Source organism: Eschrichtius robustus, chromosome 13 (assembly GCF_028021215.1).
Source record: "Eschrichtius robustus isolate mEscRob2 chromosome 13, mEscRob2.pri, whole genome shotgun sequence".
Taxonomy (NCBI): domain Eukaryota; kingdom Metazoa; phylum Chordata; class Mammalia; order Artiodactyla; family Eschrichtiidae; genus Eschrichtius; species Eschrichtius robustus.
In genome coordinates, this window is record NC_090836.1 from 83,820,728 (window position 1) to 83,847,155 (window position 26,428).

Genomic DNA, 26,428 nt, shown 5'->3' on the forward strand with positions numbered 1-26,428 from the left:
GTTATGAAACTTGGTACTCTTAGTCTATGCATTACAACCCAAATTGTGGTAATGGGTTGTTCTCCAATGCCTCCTCCTCCCAAAAGAAAAAAGGGAAAAAAAAAATCTTAATTTATACTGTTTGGTGAGTAATTTGGAGGATATAAAACCCATTTTAATTTTAATTTGTCTTTTTATGTAATGTCTGTCTCAGTCCTGTTTCACCAAACCCCTTGAAAAATATCAGGGAAGTGTATTTTAATAAACGATAGCCCTATTAAAATGGGCTTTGTGAAGAAATGGGAAACAGAGTGTGGAGCTAGCTGTGGGATTGCAAATCAGACAGATGTGTCTCAGGTGGTGGGCACAGCAGCTGCTTTTTAAACCTTTTAAAGCTTGTTTTATTTTACAAAAATGTATATGAACCGCAAAAGTGAAATGAAATGGAAGTGTGAAGTGCTAAATGCAGCTGCTGAGAATAGAATAGGGTTTTGTTGTTCCCCTGGGAGCTCTTGTTGGTTATATTCATTTTAATTTTTCAGTTGAAGTCTCTGTTCTAAAGAACAAAAACTGCTCTTACAGTCTAATACCTGATTGTGACTTATTTTTCATTAGCTCATTAATGGAAACACAGGTCAGATTGATTATCTGACTGAAGCTCAAGTGAGTTGCTGTTGCTTAAGTCCACATCTTCAGTACCTTGCATTTGGAGGTGAAGATGGAGCCATTCGGGTATTCAGTTCTCTTCTGCAGAGGCAGTCCGTGCAGTATAGTTTTTATTTAAAATTAATGATACACCTGGCATTGTAGACTTATATACTAAATAAATCTTTCTATGATAATTAGTCATTCCTCTGTTAGATTAAAAATAATCTTACAATCCTATTAGTTGTATATTTTTCATATTGCTTTTACTATTCTTTCTCATACTTTTTGTCTTTTTGTGTTCCTTATTCTCTGCCCAGTTGTCTTGCTGTTCTCCAAATATATCAAACACTCTCAGAGATTTAGCTAACTGTGCAAAGAGCATTTTTTCTCTTCTTAGAAACTTGGCCGTTTAGGGGTGTAAGTTGTTTCCATGTTGGTTCTGATCAGGTTCATCGGGAATATCAGTGCAGGTGCCTTATGTTTACCTATTTCACCAAGCCTCACTGTTCTACGTTTGGTATTAGAAGTACACCAGTTTACCACCTGAAATCCTTAATTTATCAAGTAAGATCAAATAAATAAAAATAAAATCAGCTTGTAAGGAAAAAAAGACAGTATAATAAAAATCATTTTGGAAAAAAGTGATTTCATCACAAGTGAAATTCATCACAAAAGCACATTTTCTCTAGGTACATAATAGTTTTTCAAAGAATTTTGACTCCTTTTCTCACCTGAGCTTTTTGGAATTGTTTCTTAATTTGTTAATTATGCCACTAGCCACATTTATTTTACTTTGGATTCATTGTCGTAAGGAACTACACAAATATTCTCCAGTCCGTATTGCCCCACAAAGAGGAGTTTTTTTTTACCTTTCAGCTTTATTGAGATATAATTGACATACAGCACTGTATAAGTTTAAGGTATACAGCGTAATTATTTGACTTACATCATGAAATGGTTATCACAGTAAGTTTAGTGAACATCCACCATCTCACGTAGACACGAAATCAAAGAAATAGAAAAATATTTTTCCTTTTGATGAGAACACTTAGGATTTACTCTCTTAATAACTTTCATGTAGAGTGTACAGCAGTGTTAATTATATTTATCGTGTTGTACATTACATCCCTAGTGCTTACTTAGTACATATTTACTTATTAGTGTGAGTTTATTTGAAAGCCTTTTTGATGTAGTTGTTATTTTTTGAGTTCTTTTCTACTTTCTTATTCTCTGTATTTGGCATATTAATCTTTAGCCCTTTCAAGTCTCCTCAGTGTACTGCCTCCCAGCCTGCTCGTATCCTCTTTTCCTTTACCTGTCTCCCTCATCATCCTTTATCTTGCATTGTCTCTGTGTTGTTTTATAAAGAGCTTGCCTTGTCTCTCATCCAGGATTTTTTTCTTTCTTCCTTCTCATCCATCTTAAATGTCATTTTCTTTTTGGAGGCTGAGCTCAGACTGCTACTTGTTTGATGAATTGGGTAGTTGAATACTCAGAAGGACCACTGGTTCCTACTGCCATCTGGTCATTCCACTGAATGTTTTATTTTAGGGTGTGTATGTGTGTGTGTGCATAGATGTGCATGTCTGTATTTGTGCCATTCACTTGTGTCTCTTTAGTTAAACTGAAAGCACTTGAGATGGAAATTCTATACCCTTCTGTAGTCTAGTTTCGATTTAATATTTTGGGGTTGTAATGCCTGGGTGTTGCTGAATTTCTTTGTATTAATTTTCTCTGGTTTTTTACTTTGAAGATTTTAGAACTCCTAAACAACAGAATCTTCCGATCCAGGATTGGGCATGAGAACACTGTACGGCACATGCAGTTCACAGCTGATGCAAAGACTCTTATCTCAAGCTCTGATGACTCTGCCGTTCAGGTGAGAGGGAGGTTGAACCTCTAACATACATAATGCTGACTCTAATGAAGGAACACTTTGATTATGCCTCAAATCTGATATGTATTTTAAACTTTCAGATCAGGTTATTTTGGGCTTCCCTTTAGATTATGCACATGGGCATAAATGAAACCCATATTTTTCTGTGAGTGAGGCACGCAGTTTGACTCAGAACCCTCTACTGGGAGATTGTTTATTTTGAAAATCAAGCATTCATTTGAATTCTCCCACCTGCCTTGGTACTTGGATTTGAATCAATAAATATACTTTTTGCCACATTTATGTAATTTCTATTTTTCTTTACAGTAGTAAAATCTGATTGAAATAATTTCATTCTTTCCTTTAAGCGTAAGATGTTTATTACAGGGATAAAATCCTGTGAAAAAAGAATAGTTTACCATAACGAAGGATTGTGGATCTAGAGGCCTTAAGCCTACTGTATGTTCTTTTATTTTTTTATTTTTTTAACATCTTTATTGGAGTATAATTCCTTTACAATGGTGTGTTAGTTTCTGCTTTATAACAAAGTGAATCAGTTATACATATACATACATCCCCATATCTCCTCTGTCTTGCGTCTCCCTCCCACTCTCCTTATCCCAGCCCTCTAGTTGTTCACAAAGCACTGAGCTGATCTCCCTGTGCTATGTGGCTGCTTCCCACTAGCTATCTATTTTACATTGGGTAGTATATATAAGTCCATGCCACTCTCTCACTTCATCCCAGCTTACCCTTCCCCCTCCCCGTGTCCTCAAGTCCATTCTCTACGTCTGCATCTTTATTCCTGTCCTGCCCCTAGGTTCTTCAGAACCATTTTTTTTTTAGGTTCCATATGTATGTATTAGTATACGGTATTTGTTTTTCTCTTTCTGACTTACTTCACTCTGTATGACAGACTCTAGGTCCATCCACCTCACTACAAATAACTCAATTTGGTTTCTTTTTATGGCTGAGTAATATTCCATTGTATATATGTGCCACATCTTCTTTATCCATTCATCTGTCGATGGACACTTAGGTTGCTTCCATGTCCTGGCTATTGTAAATAGAGCTGCAATGAACATTGTGGTACATGACTCTTTTTGAATTATGGTTTTCTCAGGGTATATACCCCGTAGTGGGATTGCTGGGTCGTATGGTAATTCTGTTTTTAGTTTTTTAAAGAACCTCCATACTGTTCTCCATAGTGGCTGTATCAATTTACATTCCCACCAACAGTGCAAGAGGGTTCCCTTTACTCCACACCCTCTCCAGCATTTATTGTTTGTAGATTTTTTTGATGATGGCCATTCTGACCGGTGTGAGGTGATGCCTCATTGTAGTTTTGACTTGCATTTCTCTAATGATTGGTGATATTGAGCATCCTTTCATGTGTTTGTTGGCAATCTGTATATCTTCTTTGGAGAAATGTCTGTTTAGGTCTTCTGCTCAATTTTGGATTGGGTTGTTTGTTTTTCTGATATTGAGCTGCATGAGCTGCTTGTAAATTTTGGAGATTAATCCTTTGTCAGTTGCTTCGTTTGCAAGTATTTTCTCCCATTCTGAGGGTTGTCTTTTCGTCTTGTTTATGGTTTCCTTTGCTGTGCAAAAGCTTTTAAGTTTCACTAGGTCCCATTTGTTTATTTTTGTTTTTATTTCCATTTCTCTAGGAGGTGGGTCAAAAAGGATCTTGCTGTGATTTATGTCATAGAATGTTCTACCTATGTTTTCCTCTAAGAGTTTTATAGTGTTTGGCTTTACATTTAGGTCTTTAATCCATTTTGAGTTTATTTTTGTGTATGGTGTTAGGGAGTGTTCTAATTTCATTCTTTTACATGTAGCTGTCCTGTTTTCCCAGCACCACTTATTGAAGAGGCTATCTTTTCTCCATTGTATATTTTTGCCTCCTTTATAGGTGCGTGGGTTTATCTCTGGACTTTCTATCCTGTTCCATGATCTGTATTTCTGTTTTTGTGCCAGTACCATACTGTATTGATTACTGTAGCTTTGTAGTATAGTCTGAAGTCTGTGAGCCTGATTCCTCCAGCTCCATTTTTCTTTCTCAAGATTGCTTTGGCTATTCGTGGTCTTTTGTGTTTCCATACAAATTGTGAAATTTTTTGTTCTAGTTCTGTGAAAAATGCCATTGGTAGTTTGATAGGGATAGCATTGAATCTGTAGATTGCTTTGGGTAGTATAGTCATTTTCACAACATTGATTCTTCCAATACAGGAACATGGTATATCGCTCCATCTGTTTGTATCATCTTTAATTTCTTTCATCAGTGTCTTATAGTTTTCTGCATACAGGTCTTTTGTCTCCTTTGGTAGGTTTATTCCTAGGTATTTTATTCATTTTGTTGCAGTGGTAAATGGGAGTGTTTCCTTAATTTCACTTGCAGATTTTTCATCATTAGTGTATAGGAATGCAAGAGATTTCTGTGCATTAATTTTGTATCCTGCAACTTTACCAAATTCATTGATTAGCTCTAGTAGTTTTCTGGTAGCATCTTTAGGATTCTCTATGTATAGTATCATGTCATCTGCAAACAGTGACAGCTTTACTTCTTCTTTTCTGATTTGTATTCCTTTTATTTCTTTTTCTTCTCTGATTGCTGTGGCTAAAACTTCCAAAACTATGTTGAATAATAGTGGTGAGAGTGGACAGCCTTGTCTTGGTCCTGATCTTAGTGGAAATGGTTTCAGTTTTTCACCATTGAAAACAATGTTGGCTGTGGGTTTGTCATATATGGCCTTTATTATGTTGAGGTAAGTTCCCTCTATGCCTACCTTCTGGAGGGTTTTTATCATAAATGGGTGTTGAATTTTGTTGAAACCTTTTTCTGCATCTACTGAAATGATCATATGGTTTTTCTCCTTCAATTTGTTAATATGGTTTATCACACTGATTGATATGCATATATTGAAGAATCCTCGTATTCCTGGGATAAACCCCACTTGATCATGGTGTATGATCCTTTTAATGTGCTGTTGGATTCTGTGTGCTAGTATTTTGTTGAGGATTTTTGCATCTATGTTCATCAATGATATTGGCCTGTAGTTTTCTTTTTTTTATGACATCTTTGTCTGGTTTTGGTATCAGGGTGATGGTGGCCTCATAGAATGAGTTTGGGAGTGTTCCTCCCTCTGCTATATTTTGGAAGAGTTTGAGAAGGATAGGTGTTAGCTCTTCTCTAAATGTTTGATAGAATTTGCTTGTGAAGCCATCTGGTCCTGGGCTTTTGTTTGTTGGAAGATTTTTAATCACAGTTTCAATTTCAGTGTTTGTGATTGGTCTGTTTATATTTTCTGTTTCTTCCTGGTTCAGTCTCAGAAGGTTGTGCTTTTCTAAGAATTTGTCTATTTCTTCCAGGTGGTCCATTCTATTGGCATATAGTTCCTTGTAGTAATCTCTCATGATCCTTTGTATTTCTGCAGTGTCAGTTGTTACTTCTCCTTTTTCATTTCTAATTCTGTTGATTTGAGTCTTCTCTCTTCTTTTCTTGATGAGTCTGGCTAATGGTTTATCAACTTTGTGTATCTTCTCAAAGAACCAGCTTTGAGTTTTATTGATCTTTGCTATTGTTTTCTTCATTTCTTTTTCATTTATTTCTGATCTGATCTTTATGATTTCTTTCCTTCTGCTAACTTTGGGGTTTTTTTGTTCTTCTTTCTCGAATTGCTTTAGGTGTAAGGTTAGGTTGTTTATTGAGATATTTCTCGTTTCTTGAGGTAGGATTGTATTGCTGTAAACTTCCCTCTTAGAAGTGCTTTTGCTGCATCCCATAGGTTTTGGGTAATCACGTTTTCATAGTCATTTGTTTCTAGGTATTTTTTGATTTCCTCGGTGATCTGTTGATTATTAAGTAGTGTATTGTTTAGCCTCCGTGTGTTTGTACTTCTTACAGATTTTTTCCTGTAATTGATATCTTGTCTCATAGTGTTGTGGTTGGAGAAGATATTGATACAATTTCAATTTTCTTAAATTTACCAAGGCTTGATTTGTGACCCAAGATATGATCTATCTTGGAGAATGTTCCATGAGCACTTGAGAAGAAAGTGTATTCTGTTGTTTTTGGATGGAATGTCCTATAAATATCGGTTAAGTCCATCTTGTTTAATGTATCATTTAAAGCTTGTGTTTCCTTATTTATTTTCACTTTGGATGATCTGTCCATTGGTGAAAGTGGGGTGTTAAAGTCCCGTACTATGATTGTATTACTGTCGATTTCCCCTTTTATGACTGTTAGTATTTGCCTTATGTACTGAGGTGCTCCTATGTTGGGTGCATAAATATTTACAATTGTTATATCTTCTTCTTGGATTGATCCCTTGATCATTATGTAGTGTCCTTCTTTGTCTCTTGTAATAGTCTTTATTTTAAGGTCTATTTTGTCTGATATGAGAACTGCTACTCCAGCTTTATTTTGATTTCCATTTGCATGGAATATCTTTTTCCCTCACTTTCAGGCTGTATGCGTCCGTAGGTCTGAAGTGGGTCTCTTGTAGACAGCATATATACAGGTCTTGTTTTTGTATCCATTCAGCCAGTCTGTGTCTTTTGGTTGGAGCATTTAATCCATTTATATTTAAGGTAATTATCAATATGTATGTTCCTGTTACCATTTTCTTAATTGTTTTGGGTTTGTTATTGTAGGTCTTTTCCTTCTCTTATGTTTCCTGCCTAGAGAAGTTCCTTTAGCGTTTGTTGTAAAGCTGGTTTTGTGGTGCTGAATTCTCTTAGCTTTTGCTTGTCTGTAAAGGTTTTAATTTCTCTGTCGAATCTGAATGAGATCCTTGCTGGGTAGAGTAATCTTGGTTGTAGGTTTTTCCCTTTCATCACTTTAAATATGTCCTGCCAGTCTCTTCTGGCTTGCAGAGTTTCTGCTGAAAGATTAGCAGTTAACCTTATGGGGATTCCCTTGTATGTTATTTGTTGTTTTTCCCTTGCTGCTTTTAATATTTTTTCTTTGTATTAATTTTTGATAGTTTGATTAATATATGTCTTGGCATATTTCTCCTTGGATTTATCCTATATGGGACTCTCTGCGCTTCCTGGACTTGACTATTTCCTTTCCCATACTAGGGAAGTTTTCAACTATAATCTCTTCAAATATTTTCTCAGTCCCTTTCTTTTTCTCTTCTTCTTCTGGGTCCCCTGTAATTCGAATGATGGTGCGTTTAATGTTGTCCCACAGGTCTCTGAGACTGTCCTCAATTCTTTTCATTCTTTTTTCTTTATTCTGCTCTGCGGTAGTTATTTCCACTATTTTATCTTCCAGGTCACTTATCCGTTCTTCTGCCTCAGTTATTCTGCTATTGATTCCTTCTAGAGAATTTTTAATTTCATTTATTGTGTTGTTCATTATTGTCTGTCTGCTTTTTAGTTCTTCTAGGTTCTTGTTAAACATTTCTTGTATTTTATCCATTCTATTTCCAAGATTTTGGATCATCTTTACTATCATTATTCTGAATTCTTTTTCAGGTAGACTGCCTATTTCCCCTTCATTTGTTTGGTCTGGTGGGTTTTTACCTTGCTCCTTCATCTGCTGTGTGTTTCTCTGTCTTCTTATTTTGCTTAACTTACTGTGTTTGGGGTCTCCTTTTCGCAGGCTGCAGGTTCGTAGTTCCTGTTGTTTTTGGTGTCTGTCCCCAGTGCCTAAGGTTGGTTCACTGGGTTGTGTAGGCTTCCTTGTGGAGGGGACTGGTGCCCGTGTTCTGGTGGATGAGGCTGGATCTTGTCTTTCTGGTGGGCAGGACCACGTCCGGTGGTGTGTTTTGGGGTGTCTGTCACCGTATTACGATTTTAGGCAGCCTCTCTGCTAATGGGTGGGGTTGTGTTCCTGTCTTGCTAGGTTTTTGTAGCTTGCTGGTCATTGAGTGGAGCTGGGTCTTAGTGTTGAGATGGAGATCTCTGGGAGAGCTTTTGCCATTTGATATTACGTGGAGCCGGGAGGTCTCTGGTGGACCGATGTCCTGAGCTCAGCTCTCCCACCTCAGAGGCACAGGCCTGACACCTGGCTGGAGCACCAAGACCCTGTTAGCCACGTGGCTTTTGACTGAACATTTTTATTCCTATCTTAAGAAAATAATCAAGTATGGAGAAATATTTATGCACAGAGGTTTTCTTCAGTGTTATCTGGGTAGCGTTGGAGGGCAAGAGGAGTGGGGAGCCCTCAGGAAGAGAAGGAGGTGGCAGAGAAGGGGCTGCCCAGGGCTGCGTCTGCTGCAGCTCCAACCCCTCCATGAGGAAGCACTTGTGTGTGTGTACATTCTTTAAAAACTTACTTTATTTTTTTTTATTTTTTAACATCTTTATTGGAGTATAATTGCTTTATAATGGTGTGTTAGTTTCTGCTTTATAACAAAGTGAATCAGTTATACATATACATATGTCCCCATATCTCTTCCCTCTTGCATCTCCCTCCCTCCCACCCTCCCTATCCCACCCCTCTAGGTGGTCACAAAGCACAGAGCTGATCTCCCTGTGCTATGCGGCTGCTTCCCACTAGCTATCTATTTTACATTTGGTAGTATATATAAGTCCATGCCACTCTCTCACTTCGTCCCAGCTTACCTTCCGCCTCCCTGTGTCCTCAAGTCCATTCTCTACGTCTGCGTCTTTATTCCTGTCCTGCTCCTAGCTTCTTCAGAACCATTTTTTTTTTTAGATTCCACATGTATGTGTTAGTATACGGTATTTGTTTTTCTCTTTCTGACTTACTTCACTCTGTATGACAGACTCTAGGTCCATCCACCTCACTACAAATAACTCAATTTGGTTTCTTTTTATGGCTGAGTAATATTCCATTGTATATATGTGCCACATCTTCTTTATCCACTCATCTGTCGATGGACACTTAGGTTTCTTCCATGTCCTGGCTATTGTCAGTAGAGCTGCAATGAACATTTTGGTACATGACTCTTTTTGAATTATGGTTTTCTCAGGGTATATGCCCAGTAGTGGGATTGCTGGGTTGTATGGTAGTTCTATTTTTAGTTTTTAAAGGAACTTCCACACTGTTCTCCATAGTGGCTCTATCAATTTACATTCCCACCAGCAGTGCAAGAGGGTTCCCTTTTCTCCACACCCTCTCCAGCATTTATTGTTTCTAGATTTTTTGATGATGGCCATTCTGACCGGTGCGAGATGATATCTCATTGTAGTTTTGATTTGCATTTCTCTAATGATTAATGATGTTGAGCATTCTTTCATGTGTTTGCTGGCAATCTGTATATCTTCTTTGGAGAAATGTCTATTTAGGTCTTCTGCCCATTTTTGGATTGGGTTGTTTGTTTTTTTGATATTGAGCCACATGAGTTGCTTGTATGTTTTGGAGATTAATCCTTTGTCAGTTGCTTCGTTTGCAAATATTTTCTCCCATTCTGAGGGTTGTCTTTTCGTCTTGTTTATGGTTTCCTTTGCTGTGCAAAAGCTTTTAAGTTTCATTAGGTCCCATTTGTAAAACTTACTTTATTTTTATCAAAGTTCCAGTGCACATACTTTTAAAAGTCATAGTATTACAAGGCTCATTATAAAAAATAGACTCCCCCATTTTCTCTTTCTCTTAAAGCACCACTTTAAGCTTTTAGATGTTTCTTTTGACATTTACCTTCATGACCCTATATTGCATGCTTATAGTGCTAATTCTTGATTTTTAGGTTTTAGGGTTTATCTACTGAATTCCTTATATTAAGATGAAAATTTAGCTCTTTTTCTCCTCCCACCTGTCCTACCTCCAACATATGCACACACCCTTTTGTCAATCCCTGTCATCCCGACACAATCACAACAAAATTTTGTTTAGGTCATTAGTGTCATTGTTATGACTAAGTAGACCAAGTGTACTATGAATTACTTTTCTGCCTTAATGCAATTTAGGAAAAGTCTACCTTTGGTAATAGTCGGTAATTATTTTACCCTAAATCCTTGAAGACATTGTTTTATTTTATTTTTCCAAGTTTCAAAGCTCATGTTGAGAAGTCTGAAGCCATTCTGATTCCTCATCTTTCTCTCTGGAAGATTTTAGGATCTTCTCTTTGTCCCCAGAATTTTGAAATTTCATGATGATGTGCCTTTGTGTGTTCATTTCATCCATTGTTTTTGACTTTCACTGTCCCTTCTCAGTTTGGAAACTTATGTTTTTCAATTCACAGAAGTTTACTTGAATTATTTCTTTGATTCACTCCCACCCCCCGCACTCCCCATATGCTTCCTTTTTCTGTTAACATCCCTTATTCACATATTGGATCTCCTGGACTGATCATCTAGTTTTCTTTTTCTATGTTTCATCTTTCTGTACCATACTCTATTTTCTGGGAGTTTTACTCAGCTTTATCTTCCAACCCTTTCATTGAGTTTTTTATTTCTACCATTTTTAATGCCGGAGAGTCCTTTCTATTGTGTGTTTAATTTTTCTGTAGAGCGTGTGTTCTTGTTTTATAGATGAAATATCTTACTACTTTGAGGATAGATGGGTATATAAATAATGTATATAAATGCATATGTTCAAACAGGAGTTAGTATGTATTCTCTTATTTTATATATATGTATATATTTCCTACAGTGGCAATATTTAACTACACAGTTAAAAACTATTTTGGAAAAAATCTTTTTATGTTATGTCTCTATGAGTCCTCTATGATTGGAATGAAATTTGCCTTTAGTACAGAAACTTACTTATATGCTCCCATGGTACTAGTGTATTAGCTCTGAAACTCAGTGTAATATTCACCTTTCTTCCTCTCCACATGGCTTTGAAATGTGTAAAACTAAGCTACATCTGATGAAATTCTGCTGAGACATTGTATACAGTATAGTCTTTCTGTCAAAAGCTAAATTCACAGGTTTTATGACCTTCTTGAAGATCAGATATTCTCAGCCAGAGGGAGAAATAATTTCTAGGAATATTTTTAGGATCCAAGTTAGATTATTTGTAGAAATGAGTTGTGTTTCATCCTCTTTTTCTGCTCTGCTCAGAATACTTTTTACATTTAAAATGTTTTAATGCATGTACATTCATGCAACAAAACTCTTGGTAGGTATTTCCATGAATTGACTGGTTGGGTTTTGTTTTATAGTTTTTTTAATGTTTTAATAAATAATTAATTGGAGGTTTGTTTTTTCCCCCCCCAGCTTTACTGAGGTATAATTGGTAAAATTGTATTATGTTTAAGACATATAATGTGATGATTTGATATATGTACACATTGTGAAATAATTACCACAATCAAGTTAATTAACAGATCTGCAAACCCCTCACATAGTTGCCATTTTTGAGGTTTATTTTAATCATCTTTGTATCCCCAGTGCCTGGAATGTAGTAGGGGTTCGGTAAATCTTTGTCAAGCTCAACTAAAGTTACTGCCAAAATTTGAAGAATCAGCTCTCTTGATTATAGCACCTAGAGTTGTGAAAGTTGAGGTCTATTTTGGTAGTTTTTGATCTTTTACCTCGATGTAAATAAAGCCCAAGTAGTAGCTGTGTTTACCTGAGCCAGTGAATGAGAATATATTGATTCTTACAAGTGTAAAAAGATTCTTTGGCATTTTTTAAAATTTAAATTTATATAGCTGAAAAAATTCTAGTGTACATACATTGCAAAAATTATAGCTAATTGTAGAGACATACCCAAACTCAACCTTTATACATTTGACTGATAATGCTGGTGGAAGTTTAGCTATTATATAAGGTGATTCAACGAGCACAGTATGTTTGAGGTCAACAAAAAAGGTATCCTTGTCATCATTGCCTTATCAGAAAGCATCTGCAACAAAAGCTGCTAAGGCTAGTAGGCTAGTCTTCATTTCCCCTTAGTGATTGTCAAATTCTTTGTTATATCTGCTCAGGAAGACTCTCTGACTTCTTGATGTGTGGAGGGTAGCAGTAAGAACCTCAGTCAGGAATGAACATTGAATCAGACACAGCTGGGAATGGCAGTGCCAGTCAACCAGGAAGAGCTGTTAATAATAGCCACTGATCCTCTAGTTCAGTAAAGCCCAGAAAGTAGGAGGAGGGAGCCAGAAGGTTCCTAGTGGTAGCGGTCCAGGGTATTTTATGTTTAGTCACACAGGATGCCTTTTTTCCTGATATGATTTGGGGAGCCAGAAAGCTTCTGTTTCTTCCCCCTACCTCAGCATATCTTATTGCGCTCTTAAAATACTGAAATTCCCATTTCATCCTCTTTAGAACTACTCTCACTTCCAGCTCCTCTTCTAAGGTCCCTTGCTGTCATACAAGATACCCTGCTTCTATGAATGAACACTCAGACAGAAAAGATGGAGATATCTGAGAGCCAGGGCTCGGTGGGGCTGGGAGGGTGATTGCTAAATGTGGAGGACAGAGGAGTAAAGAAAGGGGGTAAGAGAGGTGTAATTTCTTTTACAATTTTGCCTAAGCCCAGTAAGAAAAGCCTTAAAGGCATTTCTACTGTTTAACCTTCACCAGTCAAAAACGAGACCCAGAATATTACTAATGTGCATACCTGAGATGGTGGCTGCTTTTTCGTTATCTTTTTATTCCTAATATTAAAAAACTAGAAGAAAATTCTGTGGGAGACTCCCTGATTGCCCACAGCTCAGAAGTCTAGCTTCAGGCTCTCTGGGCTGTTTCTTTGAATATCTTTCTAAACTTTTTTCCCTACTGTTCCTTCTACATATCCTGTTCCAGTCAGATTGAACTATGAACAGGAACCTGTAATCTTTCCACATTTTCCTGCTCCTGTGCTTTAACTCTAGCATTCATTCTCTTTGTTTGAAATGCCCTTCTCAGTTTGTGAATCATAGTTCCAGCTCACTTCTCAAGCCTACTTTGAACGCATTGTCTCCAACATTGCAATCTCTTTTCTTTCTCTTGTATCTGAGGAGTTCTTCCTGGAGTGCCATGTGAAAAATAATGTACTATATCACTTTTGTCATTTTGAGGATTGCATTAGGGGCTAGGTAAGATCTCTGAAGCTCGGAAATTCCACGACCTGGTCTGAAGCTGCTCTGGTCAACTGACCTTCCCAGGCAGTAGGGCCAGTAGGATTCAGTAGCTTCAGTGGAGCCAGAATCTGGACACTTGGCCTAACTTGTGAGGTTTAGCAATCTGTGAATATGTCGGGATAGTTTTCTTTGGAAAGTTTAATCAGATGGTGAGCTCATGAACATATTGTGACTTTTCTCTGTCTTCTGGTATAATTAACTGCTCTCCAAGCAACTGAAGAAAACAGACTTTATTTAGGAGGAAAAATATTTTATTTTGCCCATAGTCAAGTTAATTAACCCCAGCTTTTCTCTTCTCTGTCTGTAAAATGGGGATACCATATTCTTATTTGGTTCTCTTCTTTATTTTACTGACGTGCCATGAGGATGAAAGACTTTAGACAAACGAGTGATACACCTCCGCCTCTCTAATGGGATATTATGGGGAAAGGGTTATAGCAGACGTATTTCTCTGATATTCAGGTATGGAATTGGCAGTCAGAGGAATATGTCTTTCTGCAAGCCCATCAGGAAACTGTGAAAGACTTTAGACTCTTGAAAAATTCAAGACTGCTTTCCTGGTCGTTTGATGGAACAGTGAAGGTAATTTGAAGCACACATTTCTTTTTAAAAAAATATTCTAATATTGATCGCATTGATTATATCATGACAGCCAAAAGCAGGTGGCTGATATGTAAATACTTAAATTTTAAAATTTCTAAAATAGAAATGCCTGTTTTCTGTTTACTGCAGTCATCTACATCTGCTGTGTGTTTATGAGCATTTGTACTAAAAGGCACTTAAAGAGGTCAGAACAACCAATGTGCTAAAGCTCTTGGTTTATAGATGTCTTCTGGCTGTTTATGCTCAGTGTACAAAATGTTCTGAATTGTCAACTTCTGAGTTTTTCTTTGAAGGTATGGAATATTATTACTGGAAGAACAGAAAAAGACTTTGTCTGTCATCAGGATACAGTTCTTTCTTGTGATATTTCTCCTGATGCAACCAAGTTTTCTTCTACCTCTGCTGACAAGACTGCAAAGGTAGGCCAATCGGTTGAAAGGTGCATGCATAAGACCTTGGTATTTGTTATGTATTATGAGTCCAACTAATGTGTAAAACAGAATAATAAGTTTCTGTCTACATGTCTGTCTCATTTTGTGAATTTTTGGAGGATGCCCATTGACATTTAGTTTGTGTCAAATAGATTAAGTGAATGACATTGAGGACTTTTGATTTATCCCTTACTGATAACTTTTGTCTGTTAGTAATCAAAGGCAGTGTCTACTGAATATTTTAGGCAATAAAAAGCATTGAAAGAGATTTACATTTAATTGTACACCCACAGTAAATTTTTTTGTAATTGATGTAAATCGATGCTTCTAAAAATCACATTCCAGTGAAATGATGCTCCCTGGTTGGGGACATTGAATACTCCATTCTCCATTCTCTTCTTTTTTCTCCATCTTTGTTAATGGCATCATTATCTACCCGTCTTTCCAAACTGTAAACATTGGAGTTGCCTGGGACTCTCCTGTCTTTTTTTTAAAAAATTAATTAATTAATTAATTAATTAATGGCTGTGTTGGGTCTTCGTTTCTGTGCGAGGGCTTTCTCTAGTTGCAGCAAGTGGGGGCCACTCTTCATCACGGTGCGCGGGCCTCTCACTATCGCGGCCTCTCTTGTTGCGGAGCACAGGCTCCAGACGCGCAGGCTCAGTAGTTGTGGCCCACGGGCCTAGTTGCTCTGCAGCATGTGGGATCCTCCCAGACCAGGGCTCGAACCCGTGTCCCCTGCATTGGCAGGCAGATTCTCAACCACTGTGCCACCAGGGAAGCCCTCTCCTGTCTTTTGTGCTCTATTGATTACTCCTCAGTGTCTCCTGGATCCTTGTTCTCTTCCTTGTCCCCACCCTTAAGACCAGACTCTCCTTTTTTATTGGTGGACCTGCCACTGGTCTGTACTTCCTCCAGTTTATCTTCCCTACTGCTCCCTGTTGAAACTCCTCTGTGACCTGATGGTTTATAAGCTCAACTCGTTAGCCTATCACCATCTCTTTCTACTACATTGTTCCCTCTGTGCCAGACTACTTCTACTTCCATCTTTTTGTGCACACTGTTAACTTTCACTTGATACAACCTTGTATCCTTTTTTACCTGGAAGCATTATGACTCATTCTTCTAGACCTAGATTTAAGGTCAGTCCTTCAGTGAACCCTTTCCTGGCCCTCAGGCAGGATTAGCTGCTCCACCCTCAGTTTTCCTATTACATATTACTCATGTTAATTTACTTCATACCACTGTTCCCTCAAACATTCATGATTAAACTAGAAACTTTTCAAGGACAGGGACTGAATCCAGTTATCTTTGCACCACCAGTTCTTTGCTCACAGTGCCTGGAACACGTTTTCAGTATAAGCTTGTTAAATGGTGATGACAGAACCACCAGGGAGAATATTGGAAGGGAAAGAACAGCATTTGGCTACTAAGGTAGTAGGATGGTATAGGGACTAACCTTTAAAGTACTCTTGCCGTATGTTAGGCCCTTTGCTAGGAATTTCAGTCTCAATTATCTCATTTAATTTTCACTCTATAGCTGCTATTGTCTCCATCATACAGATACAGAAACTGAAGCCAGAGAAGCTTATGTGGGTTGTCCTAGGCCAAGGAACTAGTAAATAGTGGAGTCAGGACTCCGCTCAAGTCTGCTGTACGCCATAGACTGCTTTGCTATTCTTCCTTCTAAGTCTAAAGTTAAGGAAGCTGTGACTTTGATCCTTGAGCTTAAATTTACTTGAGTAATTAAAGGGAAACTCTAAAAAATGAACCAGGTTGCTAGTTGGCATTTGGGCCTCTCATGAAAGTTTATGAACTGTTAAATGTTAGAACTTCATATGATTGAATTATGGCTAACTAGTACTCGAGGCAGGGTTTATAGATGCTTATTTCGAGTGTATTTACTATTCCTAAACAATCTGAATTGCCTTCCAGATTTGGAGTTTTGAACTCCTTTCCCCTCTTCATGAATTGAGAGGCCACAAAGGCTGCGTGCGCTGCTCTGCCTTCTCTGTGGACAGTACCCTGTTGGCAACTGGAGATGACAACGGAGAAATCAGGGTAGGGTGTTTGCTGACATGAAACCACTGCTCTCCTTATAGCTTTGGCTAGCCCTCCGTACCATAGCTGGGGCCTTTGTTAATGTGACAGGGAAGCACAGGCCCCAGGGTTCTGGTTGGATGAGGCATTCTTTGTTCTGTTTCTTATGCACGTTGTGTTCACAGCTGCATTCCACTGCAGAAAAGAATTCATTTTAGAGTTAAAGTGAAGCATTTCCCATGTATGTGAGGAGGCAGATGCCCTAGTTATTTGCAGTTGGTTCTGTGCTTTTAGCTTGAGAATGATTCATCTTAATTCTTGGACCTGAACCAAAGATTGTTTTTAGTGGCAGAATGTGAGGAAAATAATTTTTGTAAATTGTTGTCTAGATTATAAATGAATTGCAATTCTGCTGTTTTCTGCACTGAAAGGTCTCTTTAGCACTATATCCATTAGATAGTCAACATTTAGAGTGGAGCCTATTGCCATCCTCGTGGGATTGTCTGCCTCTGGTTGTGTTAGAAGGATTGGGTAGTTGATGGAAAAAGTTTGGGCATTGGGGGTGGCTGCTTTGGTAACTGGTATAATCAGGAGAGTCTTGTTTTTTCTATGTTATTTTGTTCGTTTTTTACGAAGCAGGAATTAAAATTCAAGGAATAGGTATATAATGCAAAAGAATGAGACAGTATGCATTATGCAGGAATAGGGGCATTATCAGATAGGCTTTCCAGGAAAATTAAGATTCTCTTGCTTGAGGACTAAGTAACCAACCTTCCGTATACCATTCTCATAAATGCCATGCCAGCTGAAGGGGCAGGACTGCTTTGGGAACATTCATTTTGCTCTGAGTTCTCACCTCTGGATGAGAGGGCTCCTTTACTGGTTATGAGGCAGTGTTTCATTTTCCAGAAACCCCTAAAGGTAAAAATTGTCTCTTTAAATAAGGGTTATTTAAAATTTTTTCTTTAGTACATTAAAAAAATTTTCTGTTTTTCTACTTGATTTTTCAAAATATAGGAAAGCTATTAATTTTATATATATATATCTTCTATCTAGCTATCTTACTGAATTCTTTCTAATCAGTTTTTCCATTTGATTCTCTTGGATTTCCCAGGGGGACATTTACAAATGATGATTTTGATTATTTTCTTTGCTGTTTATGCCTCTATTTTTCTTATTCTGATGTACAGTTTCTTTGAAAAATTAGAGTACTGCTCATATATTAAGTATCACTGGAAATAAATGAAAATATTAGTATCTATAAGTAATTGGGTTGTTTTTAAGAACTTAGTAAACTAATCTTAGTGAATGTATGTGTATATGCTTGCTTGCTTGTTTATTTTATACATATAAAATATAAAAAAATACATATATATGTATTAAAAACCTTACTGGGACTTACTGTTTAAAATATGTATACTTTAGGTGTTTGAATAGTGTCTGTCAATATTCTTAGTGGTAGATCCTGAACTAGAATTCTTTGTTCTTTTGAGGTAGTTTATTTGTTAGGCCTTTTTTGTTTATTCCTTGCTTCTCCCATCATACTCCTTTTTTAAAAAATTTTTTCAATTTTTGGCTGCATTGCATCTTCGTTGCTGCATGTGGGCTTTCTCTGGTTGCAGCGAGCGGGGGCTATTCTTCATTGAGGTGCGCAGGCTTCTCATTGCGATGGCCTCTCTCATTGCAGAGCACGGGCTCTAGGCGCGTGGGCTTCAGTAGTTGCAGCACGCAGGCTCAGTAGTTGTGGCTCGCGGGCTCTAGAGCGCAGGCTCAGTAGTTGTGGCTCACGGGCTCTAGAGCGCAGGTTCAGTAGTTGTGGCACACGGGCTTAGTTGCTCCACTGCATGTGGGATCTTCCCAGACCAGGGCTCAAACCCCTGTCCCCTGCATTGGCAGGCGGATTCTTAACCAGTGAGTCACCAGGGAAGCCCCATACTCCTTTTATTCAGTGAAAGAGTCACAGTATTCTAATCAATCACTCTAAGTCCTTTTGTTATATTTTTTGGAGTATAGTTAATGATAAATATTATAAGTAATGCATTTAAATTATAATTAGTAGTTTTTAAAAATTTGCACAGGAGAGAATGTAATCTAAAAAAATTCCTAAGGTATCACTGAATTGTAATTATATTTTTAAGAAAGATTTCCAAATATGTTGCAAATGAGATAGATAGATATATAAAACTTCTGAGTAACCCTGTTAATGAACTGTGTATCATTTTTATAGATATGGAATGTCTCAAATGGTGAGCTTCTTCATTTGTTTGCTCCGATTTCAGTAGAAGAAGGAGCTGCTACTCACGGAGGCTGGGTGACTGACCTTTGCTTTTCTCCAGATAGCAAAATGCTTGTTTCTGCTGGAGGATATCTTAAGGTAAGGGTTTCTCAAAGACTGAAAGAAAAGAACAGCCTGTATCCTACTTTCCAAATTATTTTCACTTCCTGTGTTTCAGTTGGGCCTTGTACAACCCATCAGAGAGGAAGGGCGATGACTGTTATCCCGTTCTGGGTGATGAGACTGAGATCTGCAAGGCTGCATTCTTCAGATCTCTTGGAAGTTTTGATGGCAGTGTTAGGGATGTTCTCAGTCCAGAGCTCTCATCCTGCCCCAAACAAAGTCTTAGGCGAACAGAATGACTAGAAAGTGGGGTGTTTAACTTAGTTTGATTTTCTGCTTCACTAATTGTGAACTATGTTGGTTGAGTCTTTAAAAAAATTTATTTGTGAAATTTCCTTTCTTAAGTATTAGTGGTAGTGGTGGTAGTAATAATAATAAAAATAGCAGCGGCAGCATATTGCTTTATAGTTTACAAAATGCTTTACTTACATCATCTTATTAGCCAGCTTTGCGAGGCTTAAATTTTATCATCCTTGGTTTGTAGCTGAGTAAACTGATGTTCATAGAGATTGTGAATTTCCTAAAATTACTTAGTAGATTGCCTTATACAAACTTATTATTAGCAAATACTGAGGCCACGGTTGAGCGTGCTGTGGTGCCTCAGGGTCATTTTTTGGTGCTTGCATCTTTTTTATCCATCCACTCACTAAGAATGTATTAAGTGCCCACTGTGTGCTGGCACTGCTGCGTGGCACAGTGTTTAAGACTTGGTTCTTGCCCAGGTGGTTGACAGTCTTTGGAGGAAGCAGACAGTAAATAAATAAAGTCTCTAAGTGTAAGAGGGGTTCTGGGACACATTTGCATAAGGATAGTAGAGGCACAAAGGAGAGGACAGTTCTACCTTTGGGAGTTAGCAGAGGCTTCCAGTGGAGGGGAATGCTTGAGCTGAGTCTTGAGTAGTGATTTATTTGTAAAAGGGGTTGAAGATGATACTGTGTATTGTACTGATCACTTAAAATAGATCCCTAATGAATTAGACCCTAATGAATTAGATCTTACGATACTGTTTTTTCTTACTGAAAACATTCAACTGTAGGAGATGATTCTGATTAATTGTCTAATACAGTATAGATGTTCAAAAATATTTGAATGACTGAATTGAAGTTTTTGGTTATATGGGACCTATGTAGATGCAATTTTATTTAAAGTAAAAATCTAGCTTATAAAAAAGATAAATCAGAGGACAGTTTTTAGCTCTATGAGAGGATGTATGTTATGATTCCTTTACAAGTTTACATTGAAAATACAATGCTGCTTACAAGATGTTGCATTAACCTGTACCTAAATAAAGGTACACCTTTATTTAGTTATTAGGGGATTGTGAGACTATCACCACTTGTCCTCCTTTAGTGTAGAGATAAACTGCACTCTTAGTCTGTTCTGAGGATGATGCCTAGAGGAGCGACATTGCTGTCTTTGTGTTGGAAGCTGGGAGTCTTCAGCCGTATTAACTGCTGAAAAACTTAACTGCTCAGCTTTGACACTGAGCTTCTAGAGACCATGTCTTTTGATGCTCTGGGCACCATAGAAGGCTATCACATAATCGTGAGTCTGGCTTACAAGATATGATAGAGATCAGTGACTAGATTTCCAGAGTTCCTGGAGAACCTTGAAATAAACAGCAGAATCGATGTCTGTACTGTAGAAGTTATGTCTTCAGGGTGAAAGAGCCTGTAGCCTATATATGCAGTCTGTATATTTCAGTGACAATCAGGCTGTTCTTCCTTCTGGTTTGATTACTAGCATGGTTAAACTGGTTGTGATATAGCCCAGCCTGCATCTACCCAGCATGTTCATGAGACTGTCTAAGAGCACAGAGCAAATTAAAAGTAAAAAGGAACCGCTGCTGTAATGTCCAAGAAAATAGGCCTTTTGAGTCTGTTTACTTTATAATCCAAGCTGTATGAATCGAATGTCGGTAAGATAAAGTAGGTATCCAGTAGCTAAAAAGCTCTTAACTTTCAAAATTATTCCTATTTATAAGTTAAAAATAATGTAATTTACTTGTGTTATGCCACAGAGTGTGTACTGTTAGAATGACAAGAAATCCACATTAATTCATACTCACGAGGAGAAAGGCTGATTTGAAATATGAAATACATGATGATAAATGTAGGTTTTCCATTACGTAGAGGCAACGGAATATAAAGGTCAGGAGAGTGAGACTTGGGGCAGACTACCTGAATTCAAAGCCTGGATCTGCCACTCAGTAGCTTTGTGATCTTGCACAAGATGATTTAGCCTCGACTTTCTCATCTGTAAAATAGGTGTAATAATAACATCTACCTCATAGGGTTGGGAGGGTTAAAGGAGTTAATACAAGTAAAGTACTCATACATGGTGGCACATAGTGTACCCTGAGTAAATGTTAGCTATCTTTTAAAAATTGAAGTATAGTTGATTTACAGTGTTTCAGTTGTACAGCAAAGTGACTCAGATATATATATATATAATAATATATATTATATATAATGATATAATATATATTATAATATAACATATTTAATAATATTACATATATAATAATATAATATATTATAATATAATATATAATAAATATATTATATATAATATATATGTTATAATATATATATATATTCTTTTTCAGATTCTTTTCCATTATAGGTTATTACGAGATGTTGAATATAGTTCCCTGGGCAATACAGTAGGTCCTTGTTGTTTATCTGTTTTATATATAGTAGTTTGTGTCTGTTAATCCCAAATCCCCAATTTATCCCTCCTTCCAAAAATATCCCTGCTATTTTTTTTTTTTTTATTTACTTTATTCCTTAGAGCAGATTTAGTTTCACAGCAAAATTGAGCGGAAAGTACAGAGTTCCCATATACCCACCCCCGCCCCACGAGCAAGCCTCCCCCATTGTCAACATCCCCCACCAGAGGGTACATTTGTTACAGCTGATGAATGTTCATTGACATGTCATTATCACCCAAAGTCCATAATTTCTATTAGGGTTCACTCTTGGTGTTGTACAGTCTGTGAATTTTGACAAATGTATAACGACACGTGTCCACCATTGTAGTATTATACAGAGTAGTTTCACTGCCCAGAAGTCCCCTGCGTAAGTCCTATTTAATATCATTGTCTTTTAGTCCATATTCACATTAGTGGCTGGGGTAGTGTTTCCAAGTCGAGTGGTCTGTTTTAATAGAGGGAAAGGCAGTGGGTGCACTAGGTTTGGAAGCCGGATAACTCTTCCACCTCTGCCACCTGCTAGCGGTGTCGTCCACAGTGACAAGGCCTTTCTTCTCGCTCAACCCTGGTTTCCTTACTTGTAAAGTGAGGCAGTTGGACTAGGTGATCTCTAAGGGCCTTACTACCTCTACGATTTGCCTAGTCTAGCGACTGTCCTCTGCAGTCTTGATTACACTGCTATTTTATAAAGCAAAATTGTTAGTCCTGGAAAATTTCAAGTTAGTACATGTTGCTTCATTGAGGTTTACTTAAGTCCACAAGGTATACTTTTACCAGTTACCATTACTAATAGTGAACATGAATAGTTGACCCAGTCACACGAGCAAGGCAGAATGCTAGGCATTGCCACGGACACAGAAGTGATCATTGCATTCATAATACTCAGAATCTTGATGTACCTGAGGCCTTTTCAAAAGGTGTTCATGTACATGGTCTCTTTTGCCCTCATCTTAGTTGTGAGATATGTAGGTAAGCTCCATGATCTCCATTTAGTAAAGGAATATAAATATTGTTATAATCTTAGCGAATTCAGTAATTGGGAAGAGAAAGGAAGGACTTGGCCAGAGCACCTGCTGCATTTGAGATGTTCAGTATTTATTTAGCAAATATAAGTGTATAGACTTTTAAATAAAAAACTTGGTCATGGGCTCTTGAATCACTCCTGGTGAAAGGGAAGATTCAGTAGAGAGAACATTCTATCCTGCAGCCAGTATTATCAGTAGTCTTGATATCTGCCAAAATTCCTGTCCATGTCTGCAAAGGGGCATTTTTAGAGAAGAGAGGGTCATTCTTTCCATTCTACTGAGAAGGATATGCAGACAGGAGAATTCAGTCCAGCCATGGCCGTAATGGGCTTTGTGTAGCCTTCTGTCTGCGGCTCTGAGTAGGCTGCATGTTTCTCCAGCATGCCTTACAGTGGGGTTAGGTGTAGGGTAGCTGTGAGGCAGTCACCAGGGTTAATCAGGAATGGTGGGCTGGGTTGATAATACTATATTCAGCCTTAAACCTTAGACATCCTTCCTGGTGTTTGCTTTAGTTTGGGAGTGGGGAGGTGATGGGGTGAAGGATCCAGTTGGCACTGCAGATTGTCTCACACTATAATTACCAACCTAATAAGAATTTTATTTTTCTCTGAACAGTGGTGGAATGTTGTCACTGGGGAATCCTCACAGACCTTCTACACAAATGGAACCAATCTTAAGAAAATACATGTGTCCCCTGACTTCAAAACATATGTGACTGTTGATAATCTTGGTATTTTATATATTTTAAAGATTTTAGAGTAAAATAGTTAAGCAGCGATGTAAGTTGAACTCTTTTAATTTTGAATTGGAAAAAAAAATCCTAATGAAACTGTATTTCAACTTTTTATAAAGCTGTGAATTGTTTTGCAATATTGCATTCATTACGAAAGTATTTGTGGTTGGATGAATAATATTAATGTAGCTTTTCCCAAATGAACACACCTTTAATCTTATTTTTCATAATCATCATCATCATTTTTAACAGTTTGTCCTTAAGATGCAAATGAAAATGTAAATATATACCTTGTTATACTGCTGGTAAAATTCTCCCTTGATGCATTCAAATTGGTTGACATAATTAGAATAATTTGAAGGAAATATATATTTTAATAATATTATTATTCAGGCTGTGCCTCAGGGTAGTAGTGGCTTGATTTCTGAACCACATTTACCCCAAGGGGGTATAGTTCTCCCAAATATAATCTCAGAACTTATTTGCACCCCTTAAATTTGCTTTAAAAATGTTGTGTCTACGTGCACAGTTTGCAAAATTTTCTTTAATTCACTTGATAAGTGAGTCTTAGATTTCAAAAGTACTCTCTGCGAAGCAAAAGTTACGTGTGTTGGAGTGAGTAGATTTTGTTGGTCTACCTTTTCTCATTAGCTGATGGCAGCCCCGGGCTGGACCTGGCCTCTAGCTGTCAGTCTCCGAACTGGGCACTCTCCTGCTTTCTCTGGTTTTTTACATACCAGACTTCCTACTTGACTGAACTTAACCTTTCTTAATCCTCACTTTTCTCTCTTTTTTTTAAAGTAATTGCTCCACAGTTAAATGTTAGTAAATCTGAATAATTGGGGAGGAGCCAATTTTAATCATAATTTTTAACAACAGAATTTTTCCAAGATATAGAAAATAGTAAAAAATAATTTTCTTCTAATTCCATTTACTTTTAGATGAACGGCATTGCCAGTGCTATTCTCTTAGTGAATTTCAAGAGAATTCTCTGTGGTTTTCTACGAATACTGGAAGAGTCATTGTGACTGCAAGATGTCACCTTTAACCTTCCAGCCAGTCTGTTTTCCTTCCTCTTCTCTCCCTCCTCCTCTCCTTCCCTCCCTCCCTCTAAGTTTAATCAGGAAAGATAGTTTAGACAGGGAAAAAGCATATCAACATCAGTAACTAGCTTTTTTGATTTCCTGATTAGGAACTTTAATTGTAGCTTAAATCTAAACATTTTCCCTGAAATATATTGTTAAGGGAAATGGTGATAAATTAGTAATAGATGTGGTTCTTACATTAAAAAAACAACCAAAATTCAAAATTTTTTGTTGCTGCAACAAGAACTAAATCAGATGAGTATTAGCGTTAACAGTAGGTAAGCACTGAGCCAGTTTCTATTGTTGGTGCATATTAGTAGATGTGGGGTGGGTAGGGGGGGAAGAGACCACTCCAGATGTATTTTAGATTAGATGTTCCTATTTAGCATTTGAGGGAACCATAAAGAGAGTGAATAAAATATTTTACATTGTTAAGGAGGTTTTGTTTTGTTTTATGGTGGGTTGAGGGATTAATTTAGGGGCTTACTGTGATTTAAGCAAATGTGACATGAAAATCTTAATTTTATAAAAAGAAATTTCTGTAAATGATATGTTCTGCTTAGAGTACCCAAATCATAATTTGATTTGCATACAATGTTTAGGAACTCATTTATAGCTCAGAGTATAAAGTATTAACTTTTGGAATTAAAAGTCACTTGACTGTAGAAGTATAACAACAAACATCGGCTTTTAAAACACCTTGATTGGCTCTTATCTTACAAATAAATTAAAAAGAAAAATGAGAAGAAAGACCAGGTAACATGAGGGAAGAAGAAAAGCCTTTCATAGCAGCTTAAGTGGCCAGTCAAGGGGAGGGTTTTGTTTTGTACTTTGGATGAGCATTTTTCAAGCATTTCCCCTTTATTTTTTTTTTGTATTGGAAATACATTGCATTTTGTCTATGTAAGATTTTTTTTTTACATTGGGTGTGTCTTGTATGTTTTGAAAACTGTTAGTTTTGTATTTATGATACAGCTTACATGATTTTTTTTGTGTCGGTATGCATTTTAATACATGAATTTTAAACATTTTATAAAAATAAAATTTCTAAAATATTTTTGAAAAACATTTTCAGATTGTTTCAGACTCCTTGCTTGTCCTTTGTTGATCAGAAAATGAATGTGAAAGAGTCTTCAAATTAAAGCCATCAACCTCTCTATCCATGCTTTATCAGCTATATGTAATTCAATTCTATCAAAATTTTCTTTTTCCTCAGTTTGTCTCTGATGCCTGGTGTGGCTGGCATGGAGAAGATCCTGTAAAGAAGAGAATTCATTTATTCATTTTTTCATTCAGTACATATTTGTTGAGATCTGCCTGGCATTTTTGTAGGTATTGGGGATATAGCAGTGAGCAAAACAAAGTCCTTGCCCTCCTGCATTTGGGGGCTAGGGAGAGGCAGAAAAAAAGTCAGTCAGTCAAATTTATAGTGATTAGTTGGTAAGTGAGGAGGAGGAGGGTTGTTACAGTTCTAGAGGGAGCTGCTTGTTTGGAAGGTGAGGGAGTGAGTCAGGCAAGTATCTGGAGAGAGTCCCCAAGCGAGGGTGTACAGCAAGTGCAAAGACTGGAAAGTGGGACGGGTTGGTCTGTTCCAGAACCAGCATGGAGGCCGGTGTGGCTGGAGAACACTGAGCGAGGGGAGCTTAGTAGGAGGTGCAGCCAGCTCTGTGGAGGGTCTCCCAGGCCATGGCGAGGATGTCTACCCTGAGGTAGTAGCTAGCGCAGGAGTGTGAGCAGGGGGGAGATCTGACGTAAGCTGTAACTTGATCACTTTGGCAGTGGGAACCAGTTGAGAATCAGCTGAAAGGAGGACAGGTGAGGAGGGAAGCGGGGAGACCAATGAGAAGCTTTTACAATAATCTGGGCAAAATGAAGGCGGCTAGACTGGGGTGGTGGCAGGAGAGGCTGTGAC

The 26,428-nt window shown here is 37.5% G+C and overlaps 1 protein-coding gene across 5 annotated transcripts in view; it reads left to right on the plus strand.

The window, feature by feature from the left end:
* APAF1 (apoptotic peptidase activating factor 1) overlaps positions 1-23,483 on the plus strand; it is a 95,474-nt gene extending 71,991 nt beyond the window's left edge. For all 5 annotated transcript variants that reach the window (XM_068561869.1, XM_068561866.1, XM_068561867.1 and 2 more), the window contains 7 exons: positions 595-711; positions 2,381-2,506; positions 13,951-14,070; positions 14,385-14,510; positions 16,458-16,583; positions 18,790-18,936; positions 23,314-23,483. In XM_068561869.1, the coding sequence (XP_068417970.1) occupies positions 595-711; positions 2,381-2,506; positions 13,951-14,070; positions 14,385-14,510; positions 16,458-16,583; positions 18,790-18,936; positions 23,314-23,460 (909 nt within the window). In that variant the 3' untranslated portion in view covers positions 23,461-23,483. The remainder of the gene's footprint in view (positions 1-594; positions 712-2,380; positions 2,507-13,950; positions 14,071-14,384; positions 14,511-16,457; positions 16,584-18,789; positions 18,937-23,313) is intronic.
* Positions 23,484-26,428: the final 2,945 nt, after the last annotated feature.